Raw genomic sequence first — 22,678 nt, 5'->3', positions numbered from 1 at the left:
AGTTTTGTTTAGAAGTGGCCTAATACATAGAGGAACTTTTACTTTTTATGAACAGTTAGATTTAATTTGCCGACATTTTTTGTTTTCTAAAAGTAGATATTCAGATAAATAAAAGCCAAGCAAACTACTTAAACATGTAGTATACAAAGGTAATATATACTTATGAATATGTAAAGGCCTACATTTGGAATATCCAAATAGGAACTAGTTTAACTTTAGGGGTTAGTGGTCTAGATATCACAAACCCCTTCATAATAAGAGCCACTCGTAAGCTACATAATATGGTCCAGTGAAAGCACAGCACAGAATGAAGTTCTGATTGTCAGATTAATATCGCTGTACTTGAAAAATCAACATGCTAGCAATGAATATGGAATTTTTTTTTTTATTGAGAGTGGACGTTGAAGTAATCAATTCTTGTAATTACAGCATAATTCTTAAAAATATTTCTAGACCTCATGATTTCTGAAATAATTTTCAAAAAATAACCTTATCCAGTATTTTTTTTCTAGTCTAGAGGCATCTTGAGTAAACTATTTCTCTTAGTAACTGCCTAGCACCAAAGGCAGGTAGAAAAGATGAGGTACTAAAGCAGGATCAAGGAACAACATCCTGGAACAAATCTCAGTAGCTTGGTTTGATTGGAGGGGTTGGCCAACCTGGGCTTCTCTTTCATGTGTTGCTCCTTGTTTGCTGGTGTCAGGTAACTTTTTTGTCTTGTTATACAGGTCTGTCGCATCTTAGGTGGAGGTTCCATTCCGTAGTTATCGTGTAAAGCGAAAACCGTGTATAGTCAAAACCCCAAGCCCTTTAAATCCTGCCTGCAGCTCTGGTGGTGGGACTGCGGGGGGGAGGGGGATGGCATTTAAAGGGCCGGTGGAGCCCTTTAAATGCACCCCCTGGTCCCGCCGCTGGAGCTGCGGGTGGGATCTAAAGGGCTCCCCCCCGCCGCCGGAGCTGCGGGTGGGATGTAAAGGGCTCCGCCAGGCTTCCCACCGCGGTGGGGAGCCCAGTGGAGCCCTTTAAATGCCCCCTGGTCCTGCCGCTGGAGCTGTGGGCAGGATTTAAAGGGCTCTGCCAGGCTTCCCGTTGCGGCGAGGAGCCCAATGGAGCCCTTTAAATGCTGCCCCAGCCCGGCTGCCAAAGCTGCAGGCGGGATTTAAAGGGCTCCACCAGGCTTCCCGCCGTGGTGGGGAGCCCGGAAGAGCCCTTTAAATCCTGCCCACAGCTTTGGCAGCCGGTCTGGGGCTGGCATTTAAAGGGCCCAAGGCTCCATGGTGGCTGGAGCCTTGGGCCCTTTAGTTTGCCCCAGGGGCTACCAGCCACCTCTGCAGCTGGGAGCCTCGTGGGTGATTTAAAGGCTCTGGGACTCCCAGCCACAGCTGGTTCCCCAGGACCTTTAAATCTTGAGGCCAAGCCTCTTCTACTTGAGGCCATGCCCCCTCCCGGACTCCAGGCCTTTCAGCATAAAGCTGAAATCGTGCATGTTAAATGTGCGTAAGTTAGGAGAGACCTGTAATTCTTCTGTACCCCCACCCCCTTTTGAGTGGCAAAGTGGGAATGGTATGACTATGTTGAATAGAGTAGAGAAAGTATGATGTTTTGATACTGAGTTTCAGAGTGGTAGCTGTGTTAGTCTTTATCAGCAAAAACAACCAGGAGTCCTTGTGGCACCTTAGAGACTAACAAATTTATTTGGGCATAAGCTTTTGTTGGCTAGAACCCACTTCATCAGGTGCATGGAGTGGAACATACATTAGCAGGTATAAATACACAGAACATGAGAAGATGGGAGTTGCCATATCAAGTGGGAGGTCAGTCTAATTCAATTACCAGTAGGATACCAAGTGAGGAAAAATCACTTTTGTAGTGGTAATGAGAGTGGCCCATTTCAAACAGTTGACAAGAAAGTGTGAGTAACAGTAGGGGGAAATTAGGTTTTGTAGTGACCCAACTACTCCCAGTCTTTATTCAGGCCTCATTTGATGGTGTCCAGTTTGCAAATTAATTCCAGTTCTGCAGTTTCATGTTAGAGTCTGTTTTTGAAGTGTTTTTTTTTTTTTTTTGGTTGAAGAATTGCGACTTTTAGGTCTGTTGTTGAGTGACCAGGGAGATTGAAGTGTTCTGCCACTGGTTTTTGAGTGTTATAATTCCTGATGTCAGATTTGTGTCCATTTATTCTTTTGCGTAGAGACTGTTCGGTTTGGCCAATGTACATGGCAGAGGGGCATTGCTGGTACATTATGGCATATATCACATTCGACCTAGCTACTTCCTCTCAGGGAGGTGGATTACCTATGTCAATGGGAGAACTCCCGTTGCTGTAGGGAGCGTTTACACTGAAGCACTACAGTATTTCAAATATAGACAAGCCCTGTAAATGGGGACCTACGTTCTAGGTTGTGAACATTTTCCCTCTTCAAGTGGATGAGGGGGAAACTGCATCTGTACCTCAGGAAATAAGCCTTAAGAGAAAATGAACACTAGCATTTCTGAGATTGATCTCATGCAGTCAGTTGTTACTATACAGGGATCTGAAAATATGGGTGGTATTGCTATAGGATTTTTTTCTCTTCCTTCCCTCTCCCCTCCCCCCACCCCCCTCAACATTGGGGTACAAAAGTGTGCTCACTTCCAGAGACCAGAGGTCCAGAACAAAGCATATGATGACATAAAATGGCACTAGGAAACCTAAGCTGGCTGGCTGGCTGGCTATCTATCTCTTTTGGGATTTGATTGAAAGAGAGCAAGTAATGCTGACTGCATTCATGTGGCTGATATAATTGAAGATTTGAAACAGTTGTCGAGCTCCACTGAAATTTTAACTGTGACTTGCTACTTCAGCTTATTAGAAACTAATGATGGATTTCTCCATTTGTCAGCATAAACATTTCACAACCGTGTATAGTACCTTTTTGCCTAAATTTGTATGGAAACTAAATAAACAATCTTTAGAAAAAGAGATGGAGTGAGAAACTTCAAAGTATGTGTCATAAACAGATAGTTAAGGGTTAATGTCTCTTTCACCTGTAAAGCGTTAACAAGCTCAGTGACCCTGGCTGACACCTGACCAGAGAACCAATCAGGAGACAAGATACTTTCAGATCTTGGTGGAGGGAAGCCTTTGTTTGTGTTTTTTGTTTGTGCTTTGTTTCTCTTGGGGCTAAGAGAGGCCAGACATGCATCCAGGTTCCTCCAATCTTTCTGAAACAGTCTTCCATGTTCAAAATAGTAAGTATTAGCTAGAGAAGGCGGATTAGGCATTTGTTTTTCTTTATTGCAAATGTGTATTTTGCTGGAAGGATTTTAACTCTGTTTGCTGTAACTTGTATGCTTAGGCTGGGAGGGGAAATCCCTCTGGTCTAGGTGAAGCTGAAAGACCCTGTAACGTTTTTCCATCTTGAGTTTACAGAGATAAGTTTTTTACTTTTTTTCTTTCTTTCTTAAAAAGAAAACTTTTAATTAACCTGATTGATTTTTTTTTTATTTTTGTGTAAGACCAGGGATTGGTGGGAGAGAGAAAGGAGGGGAAGGTTAATTTCTCTCTGTGTTAGGATCAGTGTCTGTCTCTCAGGGAGAGTCTGGGAGAGGGAGAGAAGGGGAGGGAAGGTGAATTTCCTCTCTGTTTTAAGATTCAAGGAGTTTGAATCACAGTGATCTCCCAGTGGAACCCAGGGAGGGGAGAATCTGGGAGGAAGAAAGGAGAGGGGAATGGTTTATTTCCCTTTGTTTTAAGACCCAGGGAGTTTGGGTCTTGAGTTCCCCAGGGAAGGTTTTGGGGGACAAGGAGTGTACCCAAACACTGTATTTTGGGTTGGTGGCAGCGTGGTAAGATCTAAGCTAGGAATTAAGCTTAGAAGGGAACAAGCAGGTCCGTACTTCTGGACGCTAAAGTTCAAAGTGGGAAAGGAGACCCTGACAGTATGAAACAAATTATTTCCTTGCTAATGATTAAGGAATGCTGCTTGTCTTAAATGAACTTTTAGGATAGCTTTATGAGCAAGGAATAATTCAGTAGGCCTTGGCAGATAGAAATGGGTCTAGTACATCAAAAGCTCTGAATCTTGTAATTTTAGACTCACGTCCTCATCCCTGTCATTCTGACTCACTTGCTGGTTACTGAGAGACTCTGGATGGAGCTACAGTCTTTCATTCATAAGAAGATATATGAATTTATTTATGCGTATATAAGTTCTCTTCCATTGACAAAAACACTCTAAAAAACAGGCTGCTTTCAGTCTTCGGAGACTATTTAGTTTTTTACTCTGCATTTTAAATCACTGTTTTTCTATACAAATGTCTTTCTTTGTCTCGGAAGCTTTTGTGCTGAGCAACTATTTCCACAAATCCTACTGACTGTTCATCCCTTCTTTCTCCTTTTCCCACCCTCCCCTATTCATCAGTCCTTCGTAACCTCCAGTCGTTTTCCTTTCTCATCCTATGCAATGAGGAGAAGACTGGAAGAGAAAAGTATTTCTGAAAACTTTCCAGACTCCCTGTTCACATCACCACCTGCAAGAATTTTTTGGGAAGTGCTGTATCTGTTGCATGTTGGAATAGATAGATGGTGAGACTTATGTTTGGATATTGTGCCAATATATACATTTTTTTTAAAAGTGACTTATTATCAAGATTCATTAGCATAGTTAGGATTACACTTGAAATTTGCAAGTGAATGGTTTCTTTGTCTTGCTAAAGAAATGGGGGCCATTTATGTACTTATGAGTGCATCAATTTTTAATGTATTTATAATGCTGTGAGATGGGGAAGTACTGTTACCCCTGTTTTACAGATGGGAACTGAGGCACAGAGAGACTGAGACTTACCCAAGATTACAACTAGAGGGTACAAAGAATGAAGAGATTCCCATTGGAATTGCTGGATTTGTTCCTGATTGGACAGTGCTAGACTAGAGAAGAGGTGCCCAAAGGTTGTGTCTTCATGTGTGTCATCTTTTAGGGAGCCCCTGTTTCTAGGGTTGCTAGTTCTTCAGGACAGTCCTGAAGTCTCCAAGAATTAAAGATTGTCATTTAGTGAAACCTCGAGAAATACATCCAACCAAAATTGGCAACCCTACCTGTTCTGCAGATGTTGGGAGGTATGTGTGAGACTCTGTTTAACCTCAAGTGTTTTGTATTATGCACACACACCCTCCTTTCTTGATCACTGTGGGTAACACCTATCATCTGTAGTTTGGGAGTCCTTTTCAATTCAGCCCTTTCTGTAGCCTCACATCCAGGCTGTATCTAGATCTTGCTGATTCTTTGAGCAGAACTGTCACACTTCAGGGCAATTGCACCTGCATTTCCCCTCTATGGACCAACAAAGGCACCCTGCTCCAGGCTCCTCAGCCATCACCTCTCTTGAGTGGAGAGCCTCGTTTCTCTCCCTCCTGATCAGGGTATTTCCAGACTGCACAATCCCTGACTATGCTGTGGTAGCCACAACAGAAGACAAACTGCCTAAGCAGGCCTGCTTTGCTTCTCTCTGCAGACAGTACACAGTGTAATGCCACAGTTAAGTTACCACACAGCTCTTTCTAACCAAGAACATTTATTCTTAAAGTACAAGCATTACAGAGAGAACACATTAAAAACCAAACCAAACTGAACATAGATGTGTGCTGTTAAGCTTACCAGAGGTCACCCCCTCATTCCAACAAGAGTTCTATTTGGAGATACTTCAAACCCCATTCAGGGTTTGTTTTTTTTCTGTGATCACAAGTTCATCACCTCTTCAGCTCAGAACAAGCACCCAAATCTTATGGGTCTTCAGTAGGTCAAAGACCTTCCAACCCCTCTTGGATCAGAGGTCCTCTCCAGTTGCTATATTGGTGATCATTTGGTCAGTTTAAACTCAGGCTATTTAGCCAAAAATCCTTTGTTTGTTTGTTGATCCCTGGAGAATCCAGTTTGAACCAGCATATTTGAATCTCTCTCTGTGTTGTGATAACTCTCTGGAGGTATTAAAGCATGAATTAGTTTGCCGAAACCCCTCCCCCTACTGTTCTTATTTCCTTCCAGGCTTTGTTCCCCCTCCTCCATGAAAACACATACTGTCCCTTAGTAGTACAATGAACTCCTGGAATACTTAAACTTAATTTAATATGATTTAACTTTAATTTAGTACAGTTGTCCAGGATATATGTGTCATAACTTCTTTAAGGTATGGCCTTTCCTATCATGCACACAGCTAAAACTTTTGTTGAGGATTTCCTCATCGTGTCTTGATTACCGCAACTCTTCTTCTTTGTCTTGACAAATACAGTCTTGCCCAACTAATATAATTCAAAATACTGCTGCAGGGATTGTTTTCCTAGCTCATTGCTTTGACCATGTCACTCATTTGCATTCCTCCACTGGATCCCCTTTCTCTGTCACATCAAATATAAGGTACTTGTCTTCACTTTCAAGGCCCTTCATGGCCTACTCCCACCCTACCTATCATCTCTTGTTGAAATCTTGATCGTAAATTTCCATCTCTTTCATTGACCCCTTGTGCCTCTTTCCAGCTTTCATTGGCCTCTTGTGAAATTTTCACAGGCACCTTCATGGTTTCTTCCATGCTGCCCTTCAGCCTGAGGAGGAGCTTAGGTGTTTAGTCCCAGGTGACAGGACTACCTGACCTACATCCCAGAACACCTCTCAGGAAGAAGAGAAATTAGTATCTTCCAAGTCTTAGGCCTGGTCTACACTACGCGTTTAAACTGATTTTAGCAGCGTTAAACCGATTTAACGCTGTACCCGTCCACACTACGAGGCCCTTTATATCGATATAAAGGGCTCTTTAAATCGGTTTCTGTACTCCTCCCTGACGAGAGGAGTAGCACTAAAATCGGTATTACCATATCGGATTAGGGTTAGTGTGGCCGCAAATCGACGGTATTGGCCTTCGGGCAGTATCCCAGAGTGCACCACTGTGACTGCTCTGGACAGCAATCTGAACTCGGATGCAAGTGGCCAGGTAAACAGGAAAAGCCCCACAAAATTTTGATTTTCATTTCCTGTTTGCCCAGCGTGGAGCTCTGATCAGCACGGGTGGCAATGCAGTCCCAAATCCAAAAAGAGCTCCAGCATGGACCATACAGGAGATACTGGATCTGATCGCTGTATGGGGAAACAAATCTGTTCTATCAGAGCTCCGTTACAGAAGACGAAATGCCAAAGCGTTTGAAAAAAAAATCTCCAGGCTACACAGTGCTGCGTGACAAGCATAACGGGAAGCCAGAGACTCAAATGGACGCTCGTGGAGGGAGGGAGGGGGTACTGAGGACTCCAGCTATCCCACAGTCCCCAGCAGTCTCCGAAAAGTATTTGCATTCTTGGCTGAGCTCCCAATGCCTGTAGGTTCAAACACATTGTCCGGTGTGGTTCAGGGAATAGCTCGTCAATTTACTCCTCTCCCCTCCATGTGAAAGAAAAGGGAAAGAAATCGTTTTTTGACTTTTTTTAATGTCACCCTATGTGTACTGAATGCTGCTGGTAGATGCGATGCTGCAGCAGTGAAGAGCAGTATCCGCTCCTCTCCCCTCCCTGGTGGCGGACAGTACAATATGTCTGATATCCGTCGTCACCATCAGCCCATGAGTGCTCCTGGCTTGCCTCAGGTGAGGTTGGCCAGGGGCGCCTGGGTAAAAATAAGAATGATTCCTGGTCATTCCCAGTAGATGGGACAGAACAGCTGGTAACCGTCCTCATCATAGCAACTGGGGGCTGAGCTTCAATCAGCCCCCTCCCTTTCTTGTGTAAAGAAAAGATTCTGTACTGCCTGGACTATCATAGCAACTGGAGGCTGCCTCCCCCTCATTTTATCTCACTAACAAGTCACTGTTTCTTATTCCTGCATTCTTTATAACTTCATGACACAAATGTGGGGGGGGGAGACACTGCCACGGTAGCCCAGGAAGGTTGGGAAGGAGGGAAGCAATGGATGGGGTTGTTGCAGGAGCAACCCCTGTGAATGGCATGTAGCTCATCATTTCTGCGGGATCTGACACGGAGCAGCTGGGCTCTCTGATACACCTGTTCTCTAGTACACTTGCCTCATATTCTAGGCAGGACTGACTCTATCATGACTCCCCGAGTCATTCCCATTTTTGTCTTTGCGCCCCCGGCCTATCTCAGGCAGGGGCACCCATGATAGCAGCAGACAGTACAGAAGGACACATAACCGTCATCTCATTGCCAATTTACAATGGCAGCAGATGGTACAGAACGACTGGTAACCGTCTCTGCTATCATGCAAAAGCAAATGAATGCTGCTGTGTAGCACTGGAGTATCGCCTTTGTCTGCGGCATCCAGTACACATACGGTGACTGTTTTTAAAAAAAAAAAAAAAAAAAAAAAAAAAAAAAAAGCTGAATGGGCTCCATGATTGCCATGCTATGGCGTTTGCCAGGACAATCCAGGGAAAAAGGACTCGAAATGATTATCTGTCGTTGCTTTCCCGGAGGAAGGAATAACTGACGACATTTACCCAGAACCACCCGCGACAATGATTTTTGCCCCATCAGCCACTGGGCCCTCAACCCAGAATTCTAAGGGGCGGGGGAGACTGCAGGAACTATGGGATAGCTATGGAATAGCTACCCACAGTGCAATGCTCCGGAAATCGACGCTAGCCTTGGACCATGGACGCACACCGCCGAATTAATGTGCTTAGTGTGGCCACGTGCACTCGACTTTATACAATCTGTTTTATAAAACCGGTTTATGTAAAATTGGAATAATCCTGTAGTGTAGACGTACCCTTATTGTTTCTTCCTAATGGCCCATCAAAGCTGGTAGCCTGTTGTCTAGTGGATGTCTCCCAAATACACACAGTTGTTGTTGTCATATAGTCAGTATTCCTAACTTTAGATACAAAAATGATACATGCATACAAATTGGATAATCACATTCAGTAAATTATAACTTTTCTAATGATACCTTACAAGACCCATCTTGCATAAAATATATCTTAGTTAGGCCATATTCGTTTCATGGAAGTGAAGTCTTGTAACCTTTCATCCTGAAAGGTGAAAGTTAGAAGTCTGAAAATAGAGGTTGGTAACAGACAGTTATGCAGACTTACCTTGTTGGCAGCAATGAATATCAGCAAAACCCCAGAGGATTCAGTTGTTAATACAGTGCCCCCCTTCACTCCTTCCTCCAGCTGAATCCTCTGTCCACTGCCGCATTACATCGGTACAACTGCATTGTGTCTGGTGAAGACACACTGTGCCAATGGGAGAGCACTTTATTGTTGGCATAAAATTGCTTACTTTCTCATTTTGTCTGTATGAAATTTTAGTTTGCACTAACTTTGTTAGTGCTTTTTATGTAGCCTATTGTAAAACTAGGCAAATATCTAGATGAGTTGCTATACCTCCTGGAAGACCTCGGAGTACCCCCAGGGGTACATGAACCCCTGGTTGAGAACCACTGGTGTAGACAAGCCTGCCAGCTTGTGAAGAGATGGAACATAATGTGGGATACTGAGTCAGTGGCATAATCCTACACTTTGGAATTGACTCTGACAATGGGAATCTTGGTACGTTTGAATGTGAAAATTAATATTCTACTAGCACTGCCTCTGTTAGAAAGTCTTGAAGCATGTCTCCCAGGAGCATAAAAATGCTAGTGCCAAATGGATTAAAACTGCATTAAAATTGTAGAGCTAATGATGTATGCCAAACTTCACTGCTATCACTTAGTATCTCATACCCTCTTCATCTCTGGGGTGAAAATATAATAGTCTCACTGTCTTTATAGTTCCTAGCGTACTTCTGATGCTATGTTTAGTGTTTTAATTCTTGCAGCATTGGACTTCTCTGCATTCACAGTATACTCTTCTAGAGTTTGACTTGGATATACAAAAAAGAATTTCCCAAATATGATGAAATTATTTCCTCAGAGCTAAGGAATAATATGCTGTACATGCTTGGTTCAAGGTGTGACGCTTACATGTTAATCATGAACTTGAGATGAATGACTCATGCTTTATGCAAGTTTAAAGGAGAAGCTGTCTTGCCACTGCATAGCAGGACAGTAGGGGAATTTTTAAACCAAGTTCACTTACTATACGTTTAAAGGCTATACTTGGTGACCAAGTTCCATGCACACTTTTGGTTCTGTTTAAAAAAAAAAAAAAAAAAGTCTGTGAATTACATCTCATATCAACTTTTTGAAAGGCAAAATATTTCTAGCTTTTTAACAACTTGTTTTTGATGCATTACAAAGATGCTGTTATGTATAAAACCTACATCTTCGCATGCAGAGTGCAACTTTCAAACTTGTGCTCAAAATATTTGAAATGTATTCTTCAAGAATTCTTTTACAGTGACACATTAGTTCTGTCTTCCCATCGTTTCCTTTTTTTTACTTCCCTTTCCTCAAAGGGACCATACCTATGTCTGAACTGCACTTTAGCTAGACCAGCTGGATAAGTTCTTCTTTTCCTGTATACATTTTCATCACTTTCCTCTTCCCCAGGAACACAGCACGTGCCAGACAGTGCTACCAGGAAATGTAAAAGGCTGAAAATGATAAAGATTTAATCATCTTCACCTTGCTGCTCCTATTATGTTACTGTGCAGACAGTATGCACAAGAACAGTGCTATAGATAGGATTATCCCTAGATAATTCCGACATATAGAGGGAGCTGGAAAATGCAGGATACTCAGGACTTTCTGCCAAATTCAGGCACCCAGACTGAAAAATAAAAATAAATGTACTTGAAACAAAAATTTGTTCATTGTTTAAAAAACTGCTCATTATCAGTGTGCAATCTGACATCTAATACAAATTAACGTGTATCAAGTACAGGAATGATTTTTGAATATTCATTTTTCACAAGCCTAGATTAATGAAAATAGCATACTGTATTAGTATATTTTGGCTATTGATTCCTGTAGTACCTGCTGTAATTAACGATTAAATTAAAAACTGGATGTGCTTCTGCTGGGTGGGTGAATGGGTGGGGGAGGGAACAAAATGAAAAGTCAGAGCTCTGTTAATTTGGAAGTTCACTACTGTCTAGGTTGTCTGGACTGCTGTTGTGGCGAGTGGGGAGAAACAAAAATTGGTTCCTTTTGAGAGATCCCCGAAGTCAGTGATCAGACGAAGAACTGACTACAGGTCTGTCTCATCTTACGCTGGGGTTACGTTCCACAGTCAGCATGTAAAGCGAAAATCATGTATCGTCAAAATTACATTGAGTGTAATGGCGGGCGGAATCGCCCACACTACAGAAACAGTATTTAAATTGTTATTTTTCTGTTTTTTTTTCTTGTTTTTGCTGACTGCGTAAAGCTGAAATCGCCCATGTTAAATGCGCCTAAGATGCGACAGACCTGTATAGTGGTCTCCTAACTGATCTTAACTGCTACTACAGAGGTCAGATAACTGTGTCTCCCAGGTCATCCAGGGCTGCTGAATGTGCAGTTGTGCTTAAAAGAGCAAATACGATGTTAGGATATAGAAGTAAAGGGATAGAGAATAATAATAAAGGTATAATGCTTGTTTAGACTTGGCAAGCCAATCAATTGACTGCCTATTTGACCTTGGTCAGATATTTTCAGATACTGCAGCAAGAGTGTCTGGTGCCTGATTTAGGCCACAGCCTACCTTTTTGGTTGCATCATGGTGTCATCTGTTAGCACTCCTACTTAAATGTTTTGATCACCCTCTTTTTACTATATGATATTGCCACCTATTGGGACAAAGGTGAACTAATTGAAAGTTGAGCATCTTGATTGGCTAGAATCTTCTGGAACAAACATTGTATGTATATCTTTATTTGTGTACCGGGCCATCAATGTATGTGACAGTTTACAAAGCATATTGATCAAGTTAAAAGACCTGATCTGTGCCCCAAAGAGTTTACAATCTAAACTGACTAGACAAACATACAGAAAGTAACTCAGGGAGTAGGGGTGGGGTAGGAAGGTTCAATCATTCTCCTTCATCAACACAAAGGGAAAAGATTCAAAGCCAATAAGCTGCTTCCAGAATTGGTCAGATGCTTACTTAGCATAAGTGGTATTATAAAAAATATTTTTTCTTATATAGTTGCTGTTTATTTTATGTTTAATTTCATTTGTATTTTGTAACAGTTCAGTCTTGAATAACATTCTCACTTTAATGCTAACCAAACAGTGCACAAAAAAAAGTTGGTAGCAATAATTTTTATTTTTAGATCTTTATTTCACTGTTTCACATTTTTCAGAGGGTATGGCTACACTTGAAACTTCAAAGCGCTGCCACGGCAGCGCTTTGAAGTGCGAGTGTGGTCGCAGAGCCAGCGCTGGGAGAGAGCTCTCCCAGTGCTGCACGTACTCCACATCCTCTACAGGTGTAGCTTGCAGCGCTGGGAGCCACGCTCCCAGCACTGCGGCACTGTTTACACTGAGGCTTTACAGCGCTGTATCTTGCAGCCCTCAGGGGGTGTTTATTTCACATTCCTGAGCGCGAAAGTTGCCTGAGTTAAAATAACTCAGTTAAGTAACTTTGTTTTTTGTAATCAGGTATAAGTGTCTATGTAAGGATAAGTTTGTGGGAGGCCATAAAGTCTTGCTATATTTTGCTACTGTTGTAATAAATTAATATTTTAAAATATTTCATAATATGACAGGTCAGTTGAACAATTATTTTTGGTCTGGTCAAATGCCAAACCCTATGTTTTCTTATATAATCACTTGCATCACATTGAAGCAATAAAGAAGCCACTACAGAGACTGAAATATCTGTTCCATGGGCTAGGTGAGGCCTGCAGTGGTCTGGAAGTGAACAGCTTTCTGCACCAAGCCTATATCTTCAGCTTCCTTCATTGTGGACTCAAACATCTAGTGTCCTAGATTGCGTATGGAAAATGCTGCTCTTAACTTTAAGAAAGATAACTATTACTTTATCCTGGGGGTCGGCAACCTCTGGTACACGGCTCGCCAGGGTAAGCACCCTGGCGTGCTGGGCCAGTTTGTTTATCTGCTGCGTCGGCAGGTTCGGCTGACCGTGGCTCCCACTGGCCACGGTTTGCCGTCCCAGGTCAGTGGGGGTGGCGGGAAGCCGCGGCCAGCGTCTCCCTCGCCTGCGCCGCTTCCTGCCATGTGCCAGAGGTTGCCGACCCCTGCTCTATCCTAAGGCTACTCTGGCTGCCCACTTTCATAGGATTTGGTTCAAAATGGTGTGTGAACTACCTCACACACACTGTTTTTCTGTAATTGCCTCTCTCTTCTTTCAAGGAGTGCATCCTTGAAATGAAGCCATTGGTATGTATCTGCACCTTTGGAAGCTTGTAACATTTAAAGGGGGCTGGCATACTTTCGTAAGATGAAGATAGGGAACTGTACAGACCTAAGGGTTATCTTTTGTGTTGGGATGGCTTGGTAAGATGTATGTATGAAGGGAGTGTGGCCAGATACTTCTCTGGCAGTGGTGTGTGCTCAGTAAGAGCTCTGGAAATTAAACTGGCATCATTAAAGAATTGTTGCTTAACTGGGCCTCCTGTGAATTTTCTACTGCTCAGACCTAGGACCTGCCACAAATGGTAATTATGATATACTCTCTGTAAGCTCAGTTTGAGTTGTGTTGTACCTTGCCAACTTGGAGGGAACCTTTATTGCCACAATAGATTGCATTCCTTTGTTTCACTGCAAGCTGCAAAGCTTCATTTCGTTACTGTGTACAAAGGATATAAGACTCCTGTAAGAAACTGTAACTGGTGTGGAAAAATGAACAGTGATGCATGATCAGGAAAAGGTTCATAATTGTTTCTGGAAAATTAGTTGTTTTGAGATTTGAATACGGGTTATAGTAACAAGGAAACTTAAAATCTTATTGATGGATTTAATATGTTCCTGCTGCTGCAAATTAAAGAAATTCCTTTTCACTCTCACCCATTATGAGTTTGTATGTAATAAGATTATCTTAAATATATGCTTTTCATCCAAAGGCTTCACATCTCAAATACTGAAGGAAAATTCCACAAGTAACCATCCTAGTTGGGTTATAAAAGACTTGCACTTCGTTAGTACTGTCACTTGCCTAAATACGGACTGTGAGGACGTGTACCTGCTTGTGTTCTGTGCTTCTATAGAGAGCTTGCTCAGTCACACCCAAGAAAATGGAAATGATTGTATTTCTATTTTACCATGTTAGTTGGCTTGTTTCTCTTCTCTCCCTGCTTACCTCGAAATTAAAACGGGCTGTAGTTAGCAATGAAATAAGCAGAAGTCAGTGTTCCTTCTCTAGGGGCTCTTGTCTGCGCTCCTTAGTCCAGAGAAACTTCCACTGACTTACCTGCTTTTGGAAATAGCTTTTTCTTAATCTGAACTATTTGCATTGTGTTAATAGTTTGCTAGGTACATTATAGAATGAAGAAAGGGCCCCACTGGAAATAGTTTTAGTCTAAATAGTGTACAGATGAGGGAAGATTGGAGGCAACAAAGAAGCGAACAAATAGTGGGGTTAAATATGCATATTACTTTCACAACTTCTTTTTTACACTAGTAGAGTTTCTGCAGTTGTGGCTTTCATTAGCTAACCCACCTCACTCAGGATGAGGAGGGGCAGCTAGGTTTGTAGTCTTTGGAGGAAATGCCTTTTTCAATAAAAAGTCAAGAAGGAGAAGGAAAAAGTGTAGCTAACCAGGTCAAGGATACTTTTAAAAATATCTCTAGGACATAAGAACACTTGGGTGATAACAGGCCCGTTTTAAGCTCAATGAAAAGTAATTTTTTTTAAACAAAATCTAGGACTAAAAATATTTGTCCCTTTAAAAATAATAATAATAATAATAAAAAAAACACATGATGGAAAGCTTTTAAAGCCAGTGTTTTGTCGGTAGTACCTGGAACCCAAGCATTGAATTATTGAATGACTACTGCAAAGTCAAATGAACTAGAGACAAGTGACTGTGGCTGACTGACCTACTTTTGTTACCAAGCTAAGAAATGCAAAACTAAATAGTATAAAGAATGGAAAGTGAAGTAAAAATAACTGGAAGGAATCCTAGTCTCTGCACTTATTATCACAACTTGAACATTTTTTATTTTAAACGTAAGCAATTTTTCTGTTGTAGTTTGATGCAAGTGACTGAAAAATACTACTCCTGCATGATGGGAATTTCAGGTATTCCTGTATTATTGTGGATACTTTAAAAAAAAATAAAAATAAAATGTCAGTTGTGCTTGTGAAGCATTCTCATTGTACATCTGCTTTAAAGTGGTCTTTAATTACATGATCACGTACTGTTTTTTTCTGGAACCCTAGTTTTGGGTTGGTGTATGTATTACTTTTCAAAGCTCTGATACTTTTGAGCTTGCCCTTTTAAAAAGTGATTCCTATTCTTATTACAGTACCCTCAAAATGTTTTCAACATTGGCACAATTTGAATTTGTATATACTCCATTTCCATCTTTTAAAAAAACCAAACTCTACTTTGGGCAGAGAGAGAGAGAGAGCTTGCAAATGAATCTTGTAGAAAGTAAAGAGCCCATGGAAGAGGTTAGTAGTTCACAACCTCAGTTGTATCTATTGCTGCTGATGATAAGTAAAGTGTTAGATTAGGTTTATAGCTAAAACAACTTTTAATGGTGTCCAGACTGAAGCAAGCAGGGGCAAAAGAGCAACATGTATATAGGTTACAAAACCTGCACTTAAGATCCAGTTTAAAAATGGCATATTACATTTGCTGCAGGCATTCATTTTATCCTTTCATAGGAAATAAAAAGGGCAATACGTCTAATTCATCCTGGTTCAGCTGTAGTTCTCAGTCATGCATAACATCTTTAAAGAAGGAGCTGAAATGGACTGAAACTGTGGGTTTTCAAGGGAAATAGCAGGTTCAAATGACCTTAATAGTGAATTAGATCTTGTTGTTTTATCTAAGCAAACTAACTTTTTGTGAAACAGCTTATTGATGAAATTTTTGGAAAAAAATTATCTACAGTAATTGCCATTTCTTTAATAACTGGAATGTTAATAGTAAATATGACATCAGCTGAGTTAAATTCTATTTCTCATTAGTATTTTCTATAAGTTATTGGTAATTTCTTCTTTACAGAGTTGTATTTTTATTATAGACTCCATAGAAATGTAGGACTGGCTTCAAGAAGTCCTAGTCCAGCCCAGTGTATTGTGGCAGGATTAAGTAAACTTGGACATATACCTATCAGAGATGGTCTAATCTGGCTTCAAAAATCTCCAGTGATGGGGATTTCAGTCTTCCTTGGAAGCCTTTTCAGAGCTTAACTATCCTAGTAGTTAAATCTTTTTCCCTTAATATCTAACCTAAATCTTCTTTGCTGCAGATTGAGTTTTTCTTCTTGTCTTATCTTCAGTGGACATGGAGAGCAATAGATCACAATCCTCTTTTATAACAGTCCTTAACATCTTTGAATACTCTTTTCTTGTCTCCCCCCTCCCCCTCAGGCATTTTCTCTGAAGACTAAATATGCCTAGTTTTTTAACTTTTCCTCATAGGTCAGGTTTCCTGAACCTTTTATCATTTTTTTTGTTCTCCTCTGGACTTTCTCCAGTTTATCCCCATGTTTCCTAAAGTTTGGACCCAGAACTGGACACAATACTCGAGCTCAGGCTTCGCCAGCACTAAATCGAGTGGGACAGTTACCTCCTGTGTCTGTCTTCGAGCAATCCTTTTAAAACACCCCAGAATTTTAACCTTTTTAGCTGCTGCATCAATTGATTCAATTTGTGACCCACTATAAACCTCCCTCCCCGATCCTTTTCAGTAGCACTACTGCCTAGCCAGTTATTGCTCAGTTTGTAGTTGTGAATTTGATTTTTTTTCCTTTCTAAGTGAAGTACTTTGCACTTGTCTTTATTGAATTTCATCTTGTTAAATTCTGACCATTTCTCCCATTTGTAAAGGGCATTTTGAATTCTGATCCTGTCCACCAAATGCTTGCAATCCCTCCCAACTTGCTGTTATCTGTAGATTTTATAAGCATACTCTCCTCTGTTATTCAAGTCATCAATGAAAATATTGAATAATACTGGACCCAGGACTGACCCCTGCAGATAACTCCTCTCAGTTTGACAGCAAACCATTGAAAACTACTCTTTGAGTATGATCCTTCAATCAGTTATAGTAATTTCATCTAGACCTCATTTTCCTAGTTTGCATATGAGACTGTCAAGTGGGACTGTGTCAAAAGCCTTATTCAAATAAGATATGTCACATCTACTGCTTTTCCCCCCATCCAGTAGGCCAGTGACTTAGTCAAAGACAGAAATTAGGTTGTTTTGGCATGATCTGTTCTTGACAAATCCATGGTGACTATTCCTTATGACCCTATTATCCTCTAGGTACTTAGAAATTCATTATTTAATAATGTGTTTCAGTATCTTTCCAGGTATTGAAGTTAGGTTGACTGGTCTACAATTCCCAGGTCCTTTTTGTTCACCTCTTTAAAGAGAAGTACTATGTTTGCCCTTTTCCAATCTTCTGGAACCTCACCAGTCCCTCACGAATTCTCAAAATTACTAAGAGTTTCGAGATGGCTTCAGCTAGTTCTTCTTTGAGTGATGGTCCCTGTTGCATTCCACTAAGGCTTATGCACCCCATGCGCCTGGAACGTTTCAAAGTAGTAATGTCCGTCAGTCTGCTCATGCACCCTTTCTCTGCCTCAGCGTTTCGCCCAAGGTGATAGAGTGGGGCAGACCAACCATATCTTCGGTTCCTTCTCACTGATGCATAGTCCAAGTCAGGGCTTTTGCTATCCTTTTGTCCTTGGTGACGCATTTTCTAAACTTTTCAGAAAAACTGTTTATTTTTGTGTATAGTCAGGATTCTTGCTGTTTTTGTAGTAGTTTTCTTGTTTTTAGAAGTTTTGCAGGTTTAAAGGCTGGGGACTCAGCTTCAGCAGTTTCCTGCCAGACAATCCGCAACCTTCTCTCCAGTACCCAAGTCTGGGTGCTTGATTATGTTGAAGAGGCCAGGATTCAAAGTCTGCGCTTCCTGCCATTGCTTGTTTTCCCTCAATGATGAGCAACAATGCTATCTGCACTCTTTTTGGGGGAAACCCACACAATGTCCAGATGAAGTATCTGCGTCACCTTCCCTGCTTGTAGACGGGAAGGAAGAGTCTTCCATCTTAAGAAGCACCTCACTGAGGTTGCCGTGGGGCCACAGTCGAATCCTGGCCAGGGAACTCTTTTTTCCCCCTCTTTCCTCTCCCCTCAACCGTCCAAGAATGTGCCTCCTACTGCAGAGCCTCAGTCCAGCTCCGCTATTACCAGTGCTATGGACCCTGCGCTGGGGCCTAGCCATGAGTCATGAAGCATGCACATAAGAATGGCAGTAAGTCGTCTTCCAGGTCCAAGAAAGACACTGAGTCATTCACGAGTTCCAGCCATGGAGCAATGCCATGTTCCAAGGTCCCTCCTGTATTGACTCTGCTGGCATTCTTTGAATTATCCAGCGAGACAGATTGCCTTACCAGCCCTTGGCTATACCATTGAGTTTTTGGAGCTACCTCCTGCATTGTATATTTTCTATGCTTGCTTGCTCTCACGCGCACACACACACACACACACACTCCGATATAGGCTGGCTTAATATCAAATGCAGTTTACCTATTTTACTTGGTTACCTAATATAATGGGAATAGCTAAAGCCAGGTTGGACCTGATTTTGAATTGTGGAATATTGCCTTGCTTAGCCTAGCCTGTCAGACTTTCAAATTCCTTGTGCAAATTATTACTTCACAACTACCTGATGAGTTTGGTTCACTGTTTGCAGTACAGTATACAGTTTGTTAAATTTATGGTATTGGAAAACAAAATCCGTTTGGCATTTTCAATGATAATTTAAAATTGAGGAAAACTGAGTGGGAAAAGAATTTAAGTATCAGTTTGACATTAAGTTGTCAGCTGCAAACGCCAAACTTAATGATTTGTAAACACTGTTTATTTTCTATTAAACTTTTTTTGCATCAGGATTTATTTTGTATCACTATTATAGTATGTTCTTTTAGTTTTTAAAGTATATTCTTCTATTTTGGGAGAAATCCACTCCTAGAGAGGAGGTTATTTAAAAGATATGGTAGAACTGATTGACATGTCTTTGTGGTTGCTGCTAAGGAAAGTATATGAGAATCTCTCAGTGAACCTACAAAAAGAACAGGGGTCCTTGTGGCATCTTAGAGGCTAACAAATTTATTTGAGCATAAGCTTTTGTGGGCTACAGCCCACTTCATCAGATGCATAGAATGGAACATATAGTAAGAATATATATACACATACAGAGAACATGAAAAGGTGGAAGTTACAATACCAACTCGAAGAGGCTAATTAATTAAGATGAGCTATTATCAGCAGGAGAAAAAAACTTCTGTAGTGATAATCAGAACGGCCCATTTCAGGCAGTTGACGAGAAGGTGTGAGGATACTTAACATGGGGAAATAGATTCAATTTATGTAATGACCCAGCCACTCCTAGTCTCTATTCAAGCCCAAGTTAATGGTATCTATTTTGCAAATTAATTCCAGTTCAGCAGTTTCTCATTGGAGTCTGTTTTTGAAGCTTTTCTGTTGCAAAATTGCCACCTTTAAGTCTGTTACTGAGTGACCAGAGAGGTTGAAGTGTTCTCCTTTTAGTTTTTGAATGTTATGATTCCTGACGTCAGATATGTGTCCACGCAAAAGAATAAATGGACACACATCTGACTGTTTTAACTGGGAACACAAAAGACCGGGTCGTCTTGATGATTAAACTATAGACCTCTGAAGTGAGGAGGAAACAATATTGGAATAAAAAACTTACTATAGAAAACAGAAATGCCAAACTTTATTTCCCCCAAGTGTTCTGGATGAATGATTCTCTTTTCAGTGTGTCATGTTCCTTGGATGATTTAGTACATATAGTATTGTTGTGATCTGTTGTTATTATCAGATACAGTTTGAAGCTGTAAGTGGAGACTTGAATAAAACATCTAACACACATTGCTTTGTTCTACCATAATGAGGATTTGTGGAGTTTTTCCTTATCTATAAAACCCTGGCAATAATTTCACTTCTATGAGGTAGAAATGGTTTGAAAGGATGTTTTCTAAACTTGAAGAAAGTGTTAGTAAGCATGCGTCTTGAGCATCTCACTCGAGGTACAAACTAACCTTCATACTTATTACTTTACTGTGCTGGCTTGTGACAATGACACCTTTTGGAAGGAGCTGGCTCTGCATCATTCTAGCGCTGATCATACAATTCAGAGTGATATGCCTACCCCCAAATGGTAATCTCATTATATTCTTTATGCACCATGTCCCTATTGGATGAATAGGATTTTATTTCATAGTCTGTATCAAAGCATAGCTTGGATGTGTGTTCCAAGGGAGAGTGATAATTTTTGCTATTACATGATTGAGACTAAAGAGCACCAGTAACTGCCATGGCATTCCCCTCTCTTGGACACTTGGATGAGGCTTGTTTCAAATGATAAATATGCTATAGTGAACAGACTAGTTTTTACACTAAGCTTGTCTCATTAACTTGAGATTTACTGGGAATCCATGAGCCTTGGATAGAAGTCACAAAACTGAGTTTCACTCAGAACAGTAATTACTAGTGCTGATTAAACTGTCAAGGGTTAGTAACTTATGTCTTATATGACAGGTTTCAAAGTAGCAGCCGTGTTAGTCTGTATCCGCAAAAAGAGCAAGAGTACTTGTGGCACCTTAGAGACTAACAAATTTATTTCAGCATGAGCTTTCGTGAGCTACAGCTCACTTCTTCAGATGCACCTAAGCTCATGCTGAAATAAATTTGTTAGTCTCTAAGGTGTCACAAGTACTCTTGTTCTTTTTGCGGATACAGACTAACACGGCAGCTACTCTGAAACCTGTCATTATGCAAGGCACTGCATTTAGCCGTTTGGAGTGGGTGCATCTGAAGAAGTGAGCTGTAGCTCACGAAAGCTCATGCTGAAATAAATTTGTTAGTCTTTAAGGTGCCACAAGTACTCTTGTTCTTTTTACGTCTTATAGAATACTTTCAAATTATGATGATGAAAATAACTCTTTACGCAGTGCATCAGAAATTCCTGAAAAGTAAAGTGTTTTGTTTTTAATGTCAGTGTCTATTGTTAACATTTCAGATTTTCTTATAAGCCTCAATTTTTCTTGCAGCCACCGATCTTCTTCTGGCCTGGAATCCTGTCTGTCTGGGTTTGGTGGAGGGAGTGATTGGGAAAGTTCAGCTTCATACAGGTATGATTTGTTTAAACATGTTTTATATTGTAATGTGATTGCATATTAAAGAAGCTTTGTGTAGTGTTCTGTGCACCAATCTGAAATGATCGATCCTCCGTATCACTGGTGGGTAGAAAAGAGGATCTGGACTATGCTGCTTTGTCCTCTGTTTCTGGTCTAGTTTCTCTCTGGGTGGGAAGAATAGTCCTGGTAGAGTTTTCTGTAAATTGTGTTGAAGGTGGCAAATTATAGTCCAAGAATTGGGGCTGTATGGAAACAGATTCTTGTCTAGGTTTCTAAGCTCACTGGCTGTTCTGTTGTCTGGCTTGCCATATTCAGAATATGTCAACTAGAGTTGCCATCAGAAAGCTAAAAATGGCTTTCAGACCTAGGTTTTTGGTGTAGCTGAGTTGACCTTGGCTACAATGTTTTCTTTTTTTTTTTTGTGGGACGGGAGTGGAGGGGGGAAGCATCGGATTGTAGTACCTCATCTGCAATCAGTTGGAGAAGTGCTTCTCCTAGAATGATTAATGTAATCACTTTATTCTGTCAAAAATGTGTGTAAGAGTTTGATCATAAAAATACACTGGTCCACTGGCACCTATGGTACTCTAGGCATATCTGATAAATGCTGTTCTACTGTGAGTGAAATGAATAGCATCAGAAAACTTTACGTAACAATTAGGAAATATATTAGATGAGGAAGCCGTTCAGATATCTTAAAATCTAAGCCATATGGAAGGTTTGTGTACACAAGCCCTGAGAAAGTTGTGGTAGTTAAGGCGTTACTGTTGGCTCACGAACGAGGCTGATGGAATGAAAATTAGGTGGGGGGAATGGGGAGGAATTCCCTTTTTCAGTATATTTTTTCCAAGTGAATTCCAAAACTCCTTTCTTCTCATGTTCCCCCTTCAAATGCTTGCTTTTGCAAGCCAATATGGGAGAATTTAGGCAAGCTGGCTCCCTCAGTGGAATGTCTCCCATGGACACAGACTGCCAGCTGTGTGGTATAGTAATACAAAATTCAGATCAGCATTAATTAGGTTCCCGATAATTTCTTTTTTCCTGCTAGCTTTGTAGTAGTAATCCTTGTCATCTAGTTGTCCATCAAAACTTTTTTCCAGTGAAGCAGTGTGTCATACCCCCTTGAAATATTATGAAATAGTAAAGTGGCTATGAATTATTTTAATTTATCTCCACTGATGACCAGTTGACACAAGACTTGCAAATTCCTTTCACAGTAGGATAGTTCTCATAACTGTTTTTTCTTAGCAAAGCAGCAAATAATGGATAATTGCAACTTCTGGTTAAAGTTCCTTATGTCATTTCCTCCTTTTGGTGGAAACACAGAACATGACTTTCTTACAAATACCTGAACCATGAATGGAAACTAGTACCTCACCAACTCCATGGTACTGTTTTACAGCTACAACTTGCAAATTCTTAACAGTCTGGACAATGTAATGCAGATTGTAAACTTAAAATGCAA

The 22,678-nt window shown here is 40.9% G+C and overlaps 1 protein-coding gene across 2 annotated transcripts in view; it reads left to right on the top strand.

The window, feature by feature from the left end:
• Positions 1 to 22,678, top strand: part of INPP5F (inositol polyphosphate-5-phosphatase F) — a 98,765-nt gene that overhangs the window by 8,204 nt on the left and 67,883 nt on the right. For both annotated transcript variants that reach the window (XM_050958937.1, XM_050958936.1), the window contains exon 2: positions 21,127 to 21,207. In XM_050958937.1, the coding sequence (XP_050814894.1) occupies positions 21,127 to 21,207 (81 nt within the window). The remainder of the gene's footprint in view (positions 1 to 21,126; positions 21,208 to 22,678) is intronic.

The sequence above is a fragment of the Gopherus flavomarginatus genome, chromosome 6, assembly GCF_025201925.1.
Source record: "Gopherus flavomarginatus isolate rGopFla2 chromosome 6, rGopFla2.mat.asm, whole genome shotgun sequence".
NCBI lineage: Eukaryota > Metazoa > Chordata > Testudines > Testudinidae > Gopherus > Gopherus flavomarginatus.
This window is presented reverse-complemented; position numbering and strand designations above follow the sequence as displayed.